This window comes from Magnolia sinica, chromosome 9 (assembly GCF_029962835.1).
Source record: "Magnolia sinica isolate HGM2019 chromosome 9, MsV1, whole genome shotgun sequence".
Taxonomy (NCBI): Eukaryota; Viridiplantae; Streptophyta; class Magnoliopsida; order Magnoliales; family Magnoliaceae; genus Magnolia; species Magnolia sinica.
Genome location: NC_080581.1, coordinates 16811517 through 16827512, shown reverse-complemented (window position 1 = coordinate 16827512; position 15996 = coordinate 16811517). Strand labels below are relative to the sequence as shown.

General features: G+C 37.2%; 1 protein-coding gene across 1 annotated transcript; it reads left to right on the top strand.

Moving 5' to 3' along the window:
• The first annotated feature begins 274 nt into the window (after positions 1–274).
• LOC131254887 (uncharacterized) lies at positions 275–10471 on the top strand. Its single transcript, XM_058255588.1, has 5 exons — positions 275–308; positions 1267–1411; positions 8519–8627; positions 10112–10156; positions 10238–10471. The coding sequence occupies exons 1-5, from the start codon at positions 275–277 to the stop codon at positions 10364–10366; spliced, it is 462 nt and encodes a 153-aa protein (XP_058111571.1). The 3' UTR covers positions 10367–10471.
• Positions 10472–15996: the final 5525 nt, after the last annotated feature.

The window sequence follows — 15996 nt, the reverse complement described above, 5'->3', positions numbered from 1 at the left end:
AGCACCATCTTTGGTTGTTGTTGTGAACCCCAGACATTGCCCAAACGGACAATCCAAACCGTCCACCAGAATCCCAGTATCGCTATTGCCAAATTGTAGGTGACCGAATTTCAAAATAAAGCACTTATGGAAATCTATCTGTTCAAAAGCAAGTTGAACGGCAGAGAAAGATAACAGGTGGGCCTCATCAAAAGAAGGTAAAAACTGTGTATTCCTGACAGAAATCTCATCCTCCATCCAATGGACGGATTGGATTTCCCAAAATAATGAGGGAATGGGTCCCACCACCATCACAGCAGAAGAGATCCGTATGCTCTGTTTGCGTCCTGACGGCTGCCCGTTTTTCGGAAGCTAGTGGGCCACCTCTATGACTCGTATGATCGATCCAAGCCGTCCATTATGTAGACCATCTCAGAACGTCCCAGGAGATGTTGATTTAACAGACAACATGAAAGGAACATGGGATGTGGGAGGCTCTGATTTTCAATGCGTAATGGGTATACACGCACCGACTTCTGTTTCTCAACCGACCTGCTGCTGCGTAAATCAACTAAGGCTACTATAAAACAGAGGGAGGAGGCCAGAGCCAAAAAAAGATCCAGAGGAGAGATCCAGAGAAGAGAAAAAGAAGAAAAGAGAAGAAAGAGGGAGAGCTTGGTTGGACGTAGAGCAAAGCAAAAGAGAAGAAGGAGAGCGAAGACATCAGATTCAAGGAGGCAGGGGACGTGGAAGAAAAAAAGAAGAAAAGAGAAAGAGCATTCCCCTTTTGAAACTTTAAGGAATCCATCAATACCAGTGAACTTGATATAGCCTCGAGTGCACCGAGAGAAATCAAACTTTTCTTCATATCAGGAACGTCCCTGATATCAGTCAGGGTACTCTCTATCCCATCAAACATCTTTATTCTCACCTTACCAATAGCCACAACATTACAGGTATTGTCATTGCACATAAAAACTTGTTCACCATTGTATTATCTGTAACAGGCGAACCAACTCTGATGAGGAGTCATGTAATATGACGCTCCTATGTCGAGGATCCACTCATCTCCATAATTGTCGTGCAAGTGTCCGATCATGGACATAGACTATACATCACCACCACTTGTCTCTTCATCAGATGTGACAACATTAGCCTCCTTGGAAGAAGCCGCTGAATTTTCTTTCTTCGCTTTAGGGTTGGTACAATCCTTCTTCATGTGTCCAGAAATCCCATAGTTGTAGAACTTTAGTTTTCCTTTACCCTTACCCTTGGATTTGGATTCAGGTCTTGAAGATCTTATATCTCGCTTAGAATTCCTTCCTCTCGTAATCAGTGCATCGGAAGATGTCCTTATGTCGCCATTTAGCTTTGTCAGGGTAGCTTATATCATGTATGACAATGTGTACAAGAGAGACTCTCGTTCCAATCCGTGCGTTGGTCGAAGTCCTAGTGTCTCTAAACTCTCATAGTATTAAGTTGTTGGAGCCCTTATGTCACTTGGTTGTGACATGGGTAGAGAGTTGTATTTGTCAAGGTTCTAGCATTTAATGCTAGGTGAAGATATGGTTTAATTAGATTCTAGCATTTAATGTTGAGAAAGAGAAATACTTCAATAAAACTCTTTAATTTTGTAGGCAATAATTCTAATAGATTTCTAGCATTTAATGCTCTCTTTCATATGTATGTCTCTAACTAATTTTTAAAGTTATTTATACCACATGAGGCACAATTGTCACGTGACGTCTTCTGAACCATTTGATATAGGTGCGCTAGATCATGTATAATCTATGTCAGCGAGTAGGATTTCGCAATTTCACCCATCATTTATCACGTGGGGCAAACAAATGGCAGCATCTCATTGGTCTACTTAAGTGTGCTAAAAATGAATATAAACATCATGCAATATAAAGACTACCTAATCGTCTGTAATCATTGTGGATGCATGGCTTTGATTTATCCATCGTTGGCCAGTATACAATTCATAGTGACAAATCTTTTTCTCGTCAGATTTTGATGTCTTTCTGTGATAATTGTTGTGTTTTTTAGAATAAAAATAAATTTCAAAAATAAAAGTTATTTTTAGAAAGTAAATAAATATATTAATTATTTAAACTTTCTATAAATAGTTTATATAGCTAGTCGGTAAGAGAAGGGATTTTTGCTTATGCAACTAGGGTTCAAATCTCCTCGAGGACGGTGCGAAGCACTATCCGCGCGCGTATGGCGTGGGCTGTAGGGTTGCTTGGGCGTTTTTTGGTGCTTTATTAGGCGCATCGTTATAAGGAGCAATAAAAGCCTTAGTCTTTTTGGCACACGGTTCAATTTTTTGGGTCATGGTACCCTGGTGTTTTATTAACTTTTTTGTTAATTGAGAGTAATTGTGACATGATTGTACATGTGGCACCTATGCAATGTGTCGCTTATGTAGATATAGTTTTTCCTGTTGGATAACTACTTCTGTCTAAATGGGTACAGAAATAACTGCCATAGGACAAAGAATCATGTCCTTCGTTTTCATTTGTATATCCCGAAGACAATTTGCAGATTTCCTTCATTTACACTTGCTGGAAATTTCAGAAAAAGGGCAGTAAATTTGTCTTGAGAAATTGACTGTTCAAGTCGAGCCTTGAACCTGATAGAGCTGATCATTTTGTTATCGTTTTCTTCTATCATCCGTTGTGTACAAGAAACTCTTATATTTCTAAAATTCTAACAATAATTTCAGTAAAATCTCAGACATTTTAAAATATTATCATCAATTATTAAAGAATTTCAAATTTTTAATACAATGGTAGGGTTGAATTTGTTTTAATTTCTAAATCCTTGTGCTGTTAAAATGAGATAATTAATTTCAATATAAAATTGTGGAAAAAAAAAAAAAAAACAGCCGAGATGTTGAAGATTTCGCGATGTTGTCACGATAATATCATTTGATGAATTCTCGGCAATAATTTTGCGAGATTTTCAAAATCTGGGCGATATTTGTCACAGTGGTTACATATGGTGGTTGCAAAACCAATTCTAGAATCTCCTGTACACGTGGCAACTGTGAGGCATCCATCTGGTGACCCACCTCATGCAGGGCCACAGCCCAAAAAAGATGACCATCGGACGATCCTAGCGGTTTGATGTGCTAACTAAATGTAGACTGTTGATCAGGGTTTCTTTTTGAATTGTTCATCGATCGATTCGGCAGTTAATATAGTTCGATAGTCCATGATTTGTAAGCTATGATCCATCCATGTGGTTGCTCGCCAGATCAACGGTTCTGATAATCATAGAAATTTCGATTTTCACAGTGGAGATGATACGGTATGCTGTGCTCTCATAGCACTATCAGCTTAGTGCTCCTAGTTGACTTGAGACACTTGAACAACCCATACAGTCAATCTAAACCGTCCATTTATGTGTAGTACATTAAGCTGACTACCGCTAAAAATCACACCAATCAAGCAATTTTAAGCATATGATAAATGGCCCATGGAATGGCGTGAGTGTGTGGGGTGTGTGTGCGTGGGGTTTTTTTAAAAAAAAAGCATATGATAAATGGGCCATGGAATGGACAGTCAATATCGTTTATGAAAAAGTGGGTCCCATCAATGACTTGAATCATCTCTTTCATGGAACTTATTAATTATGGTTGGCTTATGGGACCAAAGAATCACTTCTAAGATGGTGCGGCCCTTGCTGTGGGCCTACTTCACTACGTGAAAAATGAAAAAAAAAGACGGATTTAGAGACGGTTCTGGACCGTCTCTAAAATTGCTTGGTTTAAAGACGCTTTAGAGACGGCTATAAACTGTCTCTAAAATTTTAGACGGCCCCTAACTGTCCTTAATATTGTCTTAAAATTTTGAACGTCCACAAATCATTTAAGACGGTCATTGACTGTCTTATATGGGTCATTTGAGACGGTCATTGGCCGTCTGCATTAGAGACGGTCCTTGACCGTCTTATATGAGGTCATCTGAGACTGTCATTGGCCGTCTGCATTAGAGACGGTCATTGGCCGTCTTTTACTTGCAATTTGAGACTGTCAAAGACCGTCTCTAATAGAGACGGTCCTTAGCCGTCTTACAGCCCTCTAAAAGACCGTCTTTATTAGAGACCGTCAAAGACCGTCTTTATTAGAGACGGTCAAGGACCGTCTCTATTAGAGACGGCCCTAAACCGTCTCTATTAGAGACTGTCAAGGACCGTCTCTATTAGAGATGGTCCTAAACCGTCTTATAGCCTTGTCAAAGACCGTCTCTATTACAGACTGTCAATGACCGTATCTAATGCTCAGGTAAAAAATTAAAAGCCTCAAAAAAATTATGAATTTCATAAAATAAAAAAAAATAGTTGAGAAGCTTTAAAAATTAATTAACAATGTTTAAGAAAAATTTAAATTTTGAAAAAAAAAAAAAATGTAATTTTATAAAAATATATTTTTTTAAAAAAAAAAATTAATAAAATTTAATATAAATTTTATAAATTTGAAAAAAAAAATAGATAAAAATAATATATTTTTGAGAAGAAAATTTTAAAAATTAAATAAAATTGTAAAAAAATTGATAAAATGTAAAAATTTAAAAAAAGAAAAAGAAAACTAGGTTTTGTATTTTGACAACAAAAATTGAAAAGTTATATAACAAAAGTGAGATTAAAAAAATGATATTTTCAAAAAGAAAATTTAAGAAATTAAAAAAAATTGTGAAAAAATTGACAAAACTTGATTTTGATAATGTAAAAAATATATATTTTAAAAAAGAAAAGTAGATTTTGTATTTTGATAAGAAAAATTGAAAAGTTAGATAACAAAAGTGAGATTTTGATGATGTGTTGTATATCCTTGCCGCCCATATGTTTCTCCAACCCATTTTTGGGCCGGGTATAAAAAATTGTGTAGATTTAAATCTTAAGTGGACCACACCATTGGAGAGAATAATAATATAGTACCTCGCCATTAAAAATCATAAAGAGCCCATCGTAAGGTTTTAGTAATGTTTATTTGCAATCCAACTTGTTGATAATGTAAAGGAGATCTAGATGAAGGTAAACTACAAAGATCAAATTGATCCAAAACTTTTGTGGCCTTTAAAAGGTTTTTAATGGATATTCATCATTGTTTTGATTGGTATGGCCCACCTGAGATTATTTAGTTCTTGTGATTTGAAATTACATCCTAAAATCTGATGAAAAAATATATGGACCGTGTCCATATACATAAAACATATCAAGGTGGGCCCTACACGGTTAGAGTAACACCCATGGAGTTACCTAAATAGTGAAATGGTACTATAAGGTCACCTCATGGGAACTTCCCATGAGGTTAATCTGTGTGGGCCCCATCATGATGTGTGTAGAACATCAACACCATGCATTTGATGTGTCCCCTTTAAGTCCAAAAATTAATCATATATGAGACTTAGGTGGGCCATGACATCTAAAACTATGTGAAAACATCCCTAAAACATATAAAAGCATTTGGTGGGGCCCACATGAGTTTTGGATGTGTATGAAACTTGGTCTGACTCCTCATCCAACTGGGACACACATAATGAATGGGTTGGATCTATGAACCACATCTAGGTGGGCCCAATAAATGATTATGAATGTTTTAATGGGAGGGTAACCCTCTCAACTATAGTATGTGGTACTGTGTGGGCCCAACTATGATGTATGTGTTTAATCCATGCCGTCCATCTATTTTTAAAGATCATCGTATGGCATGAGACAAAAAATGAGGCATATCCCAATTTGAAATGGACCACATTACAAGAAATAGTGTTGAATGACCGTCAACCATTTAAAACATTCTGGGGCCCATAAAAGTTTTGAATTGAGATGATTTTTGTTTTTCCCCTTCATCTAATCCTGTATGACCTAATAAACAGATTGGATGCCAAATAAAGAGTACAGTGGGCCTTGCATAGGATTTTAATGATGGATATCCAATCACTATTGTTTTCATGTGGTGTGGCCCACCTAATATTTATATACCTCTCAATTTTGGGCCCCACCATGATGTATGTTTTATATCCACACCTTCCATCCATTTGGAGAGATCATTTTAGGGTAATATCCAAAGATAAATCTAAAGCTCCAGTGGACCCCAGCACAGAAAACAGTGGGGATAGTGACACCCACCATTAAAAACTGTTTAAGGACCACGAAAGTTTTAAATCAAGCTAATATTTGTGTTTTACCTTATTTCATGTTTTTTGAAAACTTTTGAACAGGTTGGATTTCAAATAAAATTTATGGTGGGCCTTAGGATAGTTTCAATGGTGGGAATCACTCTCCCCACTACTTTCTGTGGTGAGGTCCACTACATCCTTTTATCTGCCTCATTCTTTAGCTACTATTTAGGATCAGACCTAAAATAAATCTTAGAAATGGATGGACGGAGTGGATCAACAAAATACATTAAGGTGAGCTCCACAATCCCTGAATTTACAGTCAGTCTATGGCTCTGCCCAAACCCGATTTCCTGATAAAGCCTTCCCCATATGTTCAAGCGGTCAAAACCTTTCCAGGTGGGGCCCACCGTGATGTTTGTGAGAAATCCACCCCGTCTATATATTTTGTGAGATAATTTCAGCACTTGAAACCAAAAGTGAGAAAGATACAATATTCCAGTGGGCCGCACTAAAGGAAAAGGTGGGTAGGGATATTACTACGGTTAAAACCTTCTTGGGGTCGAAAGTGATGTTTAAATGCCATCTATACCATTAATAATGTCATTCCTACTGAGATGAGCCGAAAAAACAAATATTAGCCTGATTCAAAACTCATGTGATCCCATGAATATTTAAATTGTGTACATCTAATCGTCACGTTTTTAGCCCACTCAAGTATTGGATACGGTTCTTTTTATTATTATTATTATTATTATCTTAGTACTAAAATGAGCTTACAAAATAGATGGACGGGTGGATTGCTGACAAACACAAAGGTGTTCACCACCTAACTTTCTGCCAAAGGCTATCTCTGGAAATCCGCATCCGCTCCACCCCGCCCGGTTCGTAGGCGGATTGGCTGGTGTACAACGCACCTGGCAACATATTTGCTGTGTTAACGTCACTAGTTCTATGGCTCCCATCATAAGGTATGAGTTATATCTAAACCATTCGTCCACTAGATGAGTTCGTCGTAAGTCTTGAACCAAAAAATAAGACGAATCCAAAAATCAAGTGGACCACACTGTAAAAATCAGTGGAGATTGAACGCCTACCATTGAAACCTATGTGGGCTCAAAATAATTTTGGATCAATTTGATATTTGTTTTTTTTTCTTCATCTAGGTTTGTGTGACCTTATGAAAAAATTGGATGGAAAGTAAACGTTATGGTGGGCCCTATGAATGTATTTAATGGTGAGAATCATTGTCCCACTGCTATTTGTGGTGTGGTCTACTTTAGATTTGAAAATTACTCATTTTTTGGAACAAGTCCCAGAATGATCTCTCAAAATATATGAACGGTGTAGATATGATAAATAAATCATTATGGGCATGTAACTTTGATCTCCTTTGAACCGTTCATACAACTCGGAGCTCGAAGAGCGTCAGCGCTCGTCTTCCCCCGATGGAACAGATGGGCTACTCCCCCTGCCACTAGCATGGCAGGTGGCTGTGGGTCCCACCATGATGTATGTGTTTCATCCATGCCGTCTACATATTTTTCTACATAGTTTTATAACATGAGCCCAAAAATAAGATATATCCTAATCTCAAGTGGACCACATTACAGGAAACAATGTTGATTGAATGTAGACCATTAAAAACTGTTTTGGGGCCATAAAAGTTTTGGATCAAAATGATCTTTATTTTTTTTCTAATCCTATGTCTATGTGACATAATCAACAGATTGGATGTCAAATAAACAGTACACTGGGCTTTAGGAGGATTTTAACGGTGGATATCCAATCACTACTATTTTTCTAAGGGATTTTAGCCTTAGATAAAGCTACGGATTTTAGCCGTAGCTATAATCCAATAAGCCGTCGCTGAACTCAAGTTTTTAACGGTGGACGTCCAATCACTATTGTTTTTAAATTTTGTGATCTACCCAGGCTTTATTTCAAGCTTAATTTTTTGGATTCGTGTTAAAATTATGTTGAGAAATGGATGGACGGAATGGATGAAACAAATAGATCATGATGGGGCCCATAGAGCCATAATAGAACCAAAGCTCTATTTACCGTTTTCATTTTTCTTATGTTTCGCTGTGAGTTTCGTATTTAATGTAAAATAGTGGTGACTTGATCATAATAATAGTGGCTAAGATATAGAGTTATCCAGACCATCCAAATAATTGATCTATTGTAAATGGTAAATATTTATATATTTTTATTATATAATACCATATTAACCATCTAGAAATTGGTCTCATGCATGTACGACCGTAATAGAGTTTGTATTATTATTTAGTGGAAAACTCACAACATACGGATTTCAAAGCCTTATCTTATTTGAAAGAGGATTCCAAAATCCATCGAGCGCCCCTTTTTTCCCACTTTTCCTCTTTTCCCTCTTTCCTTCTTCCATCGAGAAATCCTCCATCGAGCGCAAAAATCCGGCAGTTAGTCCTACAAGACTCTTTCAGAAATCCAAGAGGGAGGAAAAGATACATTCGGCCCGATACGCGTCCCATCCGACAAGTTCCTCTCTCTCTCTCTCTCTCTCTCTCCCTCTCTCTCAATTGAAGTTTTCATCTACTTTTTTAGAGCGATTATATGGCTATTGAGAGAGTGTAAATATTTAAATTAGATGTTGGTGATGATCGTTCGTGGGTTTTAGTGTTTGATCTTGTATTTTCACCTTATTTTGTGTTATTGGGGGGTTATGAGTCTTCCTCTCTGAGGCTGACGTATTTGAGTTTATCTCTGCAATATATGGCTATGTTGTCACATTAATCTAATACAAACAAATATACAGGTGTGGAAACGAATACGGATGCTTGTCATTGCATATTATGAATATGTATGGTACTGATACAAAGTGTGTCATTTCAATAGAATTATTTGTACCTTGTTATATATTGAATTCCCATGTCGGCCCAGCATATGATCAGAGCGGGCTGTTAGATAGGTGGATTCACCATGGATTGCTCATGAATCTAAGGATGGAGACTGCCATTTCAGTAAGGAATGCAAAATAGGTGGCCTGACCATTTTACTTCTGCCCTTCATTTTGCAGGTTGGACTGATTATCCAGTCAATCTCTGTAATTTTTGTCCATGTGCGATTACGGTGGGACCCCCGCTGCGATCGTAGGTGGACCATCTTGGGCCCTATGTAGGAATTCATGTGAAGGTACAGGAATTTGAGATGGATCATATAAATATTGGTATGGAAATGAAGAATTTATGGAAGTCTTTGTTCAGTTTGTGGAAGTATGTCGCATCTTTCATAGATCCAGACCGTTGGTCTATTGTTTGCTTTTGAACTTGACACATTTTATCTCGGAATATGATCTATGAAGTAGCATATGCATGCAATACGAAAATGGAAAATGAAGAATGGATGTTAAGGGTTAGGATTGAAGTATTGATGCTAATACGATGAATGATGTAGTTACGGAAGCATGGGTTGCACATGTACAGCAACATGCATGTCAGCAAACTCTCTCTCTCTCTCTCTCTCTCTCTCTCTCTCTTTTCACCTCTTAAGCATGTTCTACAACACATTTTTTAGGATTTGTGTGTGTGTGTGTGTGTGTGTGTGTGTGTGTGTGTGTGTGTGTAAGGTATAGGATCTTGTTTATGACAGGAATACCCATATGGTGGTGATAGGATTCAAGGCTAGTTTGGTTTATTAGGGCTTCTTTAGGCCTATACTATGTACACGTAATAGTTATGAGCATTATGATGATTTGGAATAAAATTTCTTAGTTTTGCTATTAATTTGGGTTGTAAGAATATTTGAAAGGTGGTTTGATGGTCTCTAGCATTAAACTAGAGGATTGTTAGGTCCTTTCTACTCTTGGGAATGTTATAGCACAAGTGATGCCATGGTCAAAATATTGGTTCAATTGTTAGTGAGGCAAACAGTAGGGATTTTCATTAGCTTTTCTCGATTGCCTTGCTGGATGGTTGTATTGCCTTTGACATTTAGCTCGTTGATGCTTTATTAATATTTTGTAGGATTCTCCTAAGAACAGGGAATTGTTGGGCGCATTTTGGGATAAGGTATATGTTTTGTTTTGTTCCTTTTACAATTCTCCATAACAAGTTTTGCTGGTATTAAGCTTTTCATTTGTGTATTTTCAGCTATCTTTGGATGAGGCAATGGAGATTGCATCATTGAAGAATGCGACACTAGAGGTGATGAGTTTGAGCAACATTTCTCATCTATATGTTATTCTCTTTCATCTTATTTCCTTGCCTTTCAAGCTATAGGGATTTATGGTTTATGATAAATTCTGCCAGTTACACCAACTTCAACCATTTGTTAATAGATATGCATGTGAAAACAGGGTAATCGAATTTTAGGATTTATGGAGTTTTATGACTTCTCATTAGTTGTGTTATTAAAAAAAAAAATCATTTATTTTTGAATTGGTTATGAACGAGTTCTTTACAAAAAGAGGTCCCCAGGAGTATGTTATTAAATTCCGCCAGTTACACCAACTTCAACCATTTATTTTTGAATTGGTTATGAACGAGTTCTTTACAAAAAGAGGTCCCCAGGAGTATGTTATTTGTAGATGACAGTTTTGATTGATGAGACATGCGAGAGGGTAAACTCAAAGACATGCGAAGCTATCTTGAAAACCGACCTTTAAACTGAAAGAAAAGCATGAATAGAGGCAACATTGACAAGTTTATCCCCTTCTCTAGTTCATTGGAAATTTAATTTGAGACTCTTAAGCATGTATTGTTTTTCTAGTTAGATTATCCATCTATTAGTAATAATGTGTAGGTCACTTTTCCTACCTCCAAGTATGGAACCAGATCATAGTTAGCAATTTGTTCATACGTAAAACAAAATTTGGTGTGGCAAATGTTTGGGTAATGTCTGAACCACACCTAATTGGACCTTATATATAAACAATCATGAAGGCTTGACCCATTACCTGGCTTACAAAGGAACTATACAATCCTAGACCAGAAGATATTGAATTACACATGGTATCCTTGTGTCCTTAGCTTGTACAGGTGGGCCATGGTCCCTTATCCTTGACCATTGATCTGATGAGCCCCACCTTTGTGGCCTTAAAGTTGTTCGGATTCAAAGATCCCAGCCATCCAAGCCTTTTTAATGTAATTCTATATCGTCCAGCACATTTTGCTTATTGTTTTAGCTAGTGACTTCTTTTTCTTTTCTTTTTTATTATTTTGATGTATTCTATTTGTATCACTTGTATTCTTACATAATCGTTTGCGATGTATTTTCAGGTGATAGAGTAAGATGTGGGTCCACTACATTCATCTGGATTTCCTCCTCTTCATGCTTCTCAAAGGTACCTTCTCTTCTTGCATGCGCCTGTGTTGTAAGCTGCACAATTTCCTATCACCTGTTCCACTTTGTTTTTGAAGGTTTTGGAAGACTGCCCTGGTGATCTTAGTTTTTGGTATTGTCACATTTCTAAAGGTGCATGGCCTTTCTCAACTAGAGATCATGGATGGCCCATATCAGATTGCACTGCAGAAGGTTTAAAGGTAATTAAACACACTCTTGTGTATCTGATTGAATAGGTGCATGTATTATATAACAGGTGTATATCAGGAAGAATATGATGCAGGAAGAATATGTTGTAACTGGTGTATATCAGGAAGAATATGTTAGGTGTAAATTTAAATATGAGACGGTCGAAAATCATCCTTTTCAGGGTGCAAGTGAGTTGATAACATCGTTTTTTAGGACGGTCCATGACCGTCCTTTTCAGGTTCATCAGAGACTGTCTATAGCGGTCTTTTTTAAGGACGGTCCATGACCGTCCTTTTAAAGGACTGTCCGTGACCATCCTTTAAAGCTCGTAAGAGACGGTCCATAGCAGTCCCTTTTAAGGACAGTCCATGACCGTCCTTTAAAGGCTCATACGAGACGGTCCATAGCAGTCCTTTTTAAGGACGGTCCATGACCGTCCTTTTAAACAACGGTCCATGGCCGTCCTTTAAAGTCACATAAGAGACGGTCCATAACCGTTCTTTTTAAGGACGGTCCATGACCGTCCTTATTTTGTCAATAAGAATGACGGTTTTGAACCGTCCTTTAAGTAATACGACACGTCAAAATTTGACGGCCCATGCGACGGTCCATGACCGTCCTTTTTGGTCATTTGAGACGGTTTTGGACCGTCCTTTTTTCGCTGTTTTGGCGTAGTGCTTGAGATATATATTCTACATCCATGTGGAAATAGGATTACGTACTGAGTTACTCAGTACGCTTTTATCGTACTGAGTAAACTCAGTTGAGCCTAGTATGAATGTATATGGGTTATCCACGCGGTCCATTCGTTTTTCAAGATAATTTTAGTGCTTGAGTCTAAAATAAAAGTATTCCCAAAGTTCAAGTGGACCACACTATAAGAAACAATGCGAATAATGACTTCCACGGTTGAAACCTTGCTAGGGCCCATGGTGATTTTTATTTGTCATCCAACCTGTTCATAAGATGACACGGAGATGGATGAAGGTAAAAAACAAATATCAGCTTGATCTAAAACTTCTGTGGACCCCAAGAAATTTTCAACGGTATAATTTCAATTCACACTATTTCCCGTGGTGAGGTCCATTTGAGATTTGGATATATCTCATTTTTGGGATCAAGCCATACAATTATCTGTTAAAATGGATGGACGGAGTAGATAAAATATACAAATCACGGTAGACCCCACAGAGTTTACTCAGTACGCTTAGCGTACTAGTTACTCAGTACGCAATCCGCTTCCATCCATGTGATCCATCCGTTTTGCCATCATTTTAGGGCATGAGCTAATGAGCAAAAAAAATGGAGTAGATCCAAAAATCAGGTGGTCCGTACCATGGAAACAGTGGTGATTGAACCCTTACAATTAGAAGCTTCCGAGGCCTCACACAGGGATTTACCTGGTGATAACGTGATGAGGCTGATCACCGTCTTCGTTAAGGATAACTACCCCATATTCACAGAGCTTCTCTGGACTCCTCACATGGACTTCTCGAATTTATGGGAAAAAAAAAGTAAAAAAATAGAAATAAATTCTAATAAATTTAAATTTTAATTGATTAATGAAAGTAAGCATGTTCATGACCTTTTAAATAAGGATACCAAGCAATGAAAAAGAAATAAGAAACAAACTATAACTAAAACTCCCTAAAATTCATAACTTACTATAAACAATAAATTTATTTTTATAGTAAGTGTCCTATGTGGCTTAACCAAGTTATTCTCATAATTATACTAAGCACTTTTCATGTTGGACACAACTCCTAAAGCCCAATGGATGAAGAGTTATAATCAAACTAAAACTTACTATATATAGTAAAAACGGAACTAAACATGTAATTCGGCCGCTGATATGATGGGATCTCGAAATTCGGCATGTATAACTCGACATAGCCGGGTTGGTTGGCTAAAGTAGTTCGTCTTACCCCAAAATCATATATAGTACGTCGAGTAACTCATTCTAGTTTGCAAGATATGCTTGTTTTAAGGTTTTGACGGTCCTATTGACTTCCTCCTTTGATCGGGTCTTCTCTAGTCCATCTTGATCATGAAAGTGTCCGTGACCTGCTCTACATCAGTCCCCTCCACTTCAAAAGAACTCGTCCTCAAGTTCTCGTGCTGTTTCAGTTCTTGATATTCGGTTTGGTGCGTCGTAACGATACCCATATCGAAAGTTATGATTAACTTACGGTTCACCTTCTTTTGGTCCAACCATGCTAGGAATGTATCTGTGACACGTTCTACACCAGACCCCTCCGCTTGGAAAAAAAACTCATCCTCGAGTTAGTCAAATGACTTGGATCATGATTCTGAGATAACTTCTGACACCAATGTTTATTAGCCCTTTTCTTATACTTGGCATTAGGCTCTTAAGCTGACACAATACATGTACTGATGCGTTCCTTGACTTAGATAGTATCAATCAGTTCCTTCACTTCTGCCTTCAAGATTTTACATTCTTTCTGATAATGTGGTCAATTAGGCAGACTTGCCCATGAGACAAGATCAATGTAGTTTCGTATATCTAGTATGAGATTATTAGGGAGTTCATCAAGCACAGTCGCCTTAAACTCCTGCTACACTGGTTTCAAATCCCTTGGGATGTTCACAAGCTCCATATATTCTTTCTTTTTAACTAACGCATATATATCTCATGTTTCCTTGGATTGTTTAACAAAAGCTTATTTAGTTGTGAGAGATTGTCCCTCAACTTTAGAAGTCTTGGGCTGGTTCTTCCTTCCCATAGGGGCGATGATAATCTTTTAACCATTTTTAATAAATATAAATAGGTTATCCCAATATCTATGTGTAGCATCAATATTATTTTTCCAGGGTTGACCAAATAACATGTGACAAGCTTCCATGTCGACCACGTCACACATTACTTCATCGTTATAATATTTACTAATAGAAAATGATATACAACATCGTTTGGTTACCTTTGTTTTATTGACCTCCTTGATCCATCCAATCATGTATAGAGATGGGTGCCTTTCAGTTTTTAGCTATAGCTTTTTCACCATTAGTTTTGACATGAAATTCTCATTGCTCCTAACATCGATGATCACATTGCAGACCTTTTAGTATGCGGTGCACCTTGTTCAAAAGATGTTATGGTGTTGTAAATTTATCTAAACCTTTGACATGTACAATGGCTTCCTCATGTTCACAATGGTGGCCTGCGATTCACCATTATCGGTAGATACTCTGTGGAAATTAAGGTTGTTTCGTATAGCGACCACATGCGGTTGAGCATCACCTTGGGCTCGAAACGGAATTAGCGCATTCGCAATACGGTTGAGGGCTACTGATTCTCTCGGTGGAAAGCTTCCATTCTTTCCGAAATATAACGAATCCCTTGATTATCGTCCATAGGATTTTGGTTCATACCTTCGTTATTTGCCATCAGCATGAGGAGAGTCCTCGCTTTAATACCAATTGACACATGGATAAACGTGGCAAGGTCGATCACCGTCTTCCTCAAGGATAACTACTACGAATCCACAAAGCTTCTCTGGATTCCTCGACTTCTTGAATCCACGAGGAAAGAAATCAAGAAAATAGAAATAAATTCTAATAAATTCAAAATTTAATTGATTAATGAATGAAATAAATGAGTTCACAAATAGGGATACCAAGCAATGAGAGAGAAATAAGAAGCAAACTATAACTAAAACTCCCTAAAATTCATAACTTACTATAAATAGTAAATTTATTTTTATAGTAAGTGTCCTATGTGGCTTAACCATGTTATTCTCCTAATTATTCTAAGCACTTTTCATGTTGGACATAACTCCTAAAGCCCAATGGATGAAGAGTTATAATCAAACTAAAACTTACTGTTTATAGTAAAAACAAAACTAAACATGCAATTCGACCATCGATATGATGGAATCTCTCAAATTTGGCATGGGTAACCTGGCAAAGCCAGGTTGGTTAGCTAAAGTAGCTCGTCCTACCCCAAAATCATATATGGTACGTCAAGTAACTCATTCTGGTTTGCGAGATATGCTTATTTCAAGGTTCTGAAGGTCTCGATGACTTCCTCCTTTGATTGGGTCTTCTTTAGTCCATCTTAGTCATGAAAGTGTAACACCCTGAGTTTTCAGGACCTGAGTATATAACCCATTTTCTAAAAAAACCTGAGTGTTAACTTTAAAGGATGGTCAAATTCGAGTATACGTTTTTTTTTTTTCATTTATCAGAGTAAGTAAATGAGCGTAGAATGGACAAGTAAGCATAAAGGAAAGTTTGCATTATCATATAAATATACAAGAGCTGCTCATAATTACTTATACAAACCAATGTCTCCACAATAACAAATACAAGATTACACACATGAGAAATTTAAAAACATATGAAACACAAACGAAAGCCG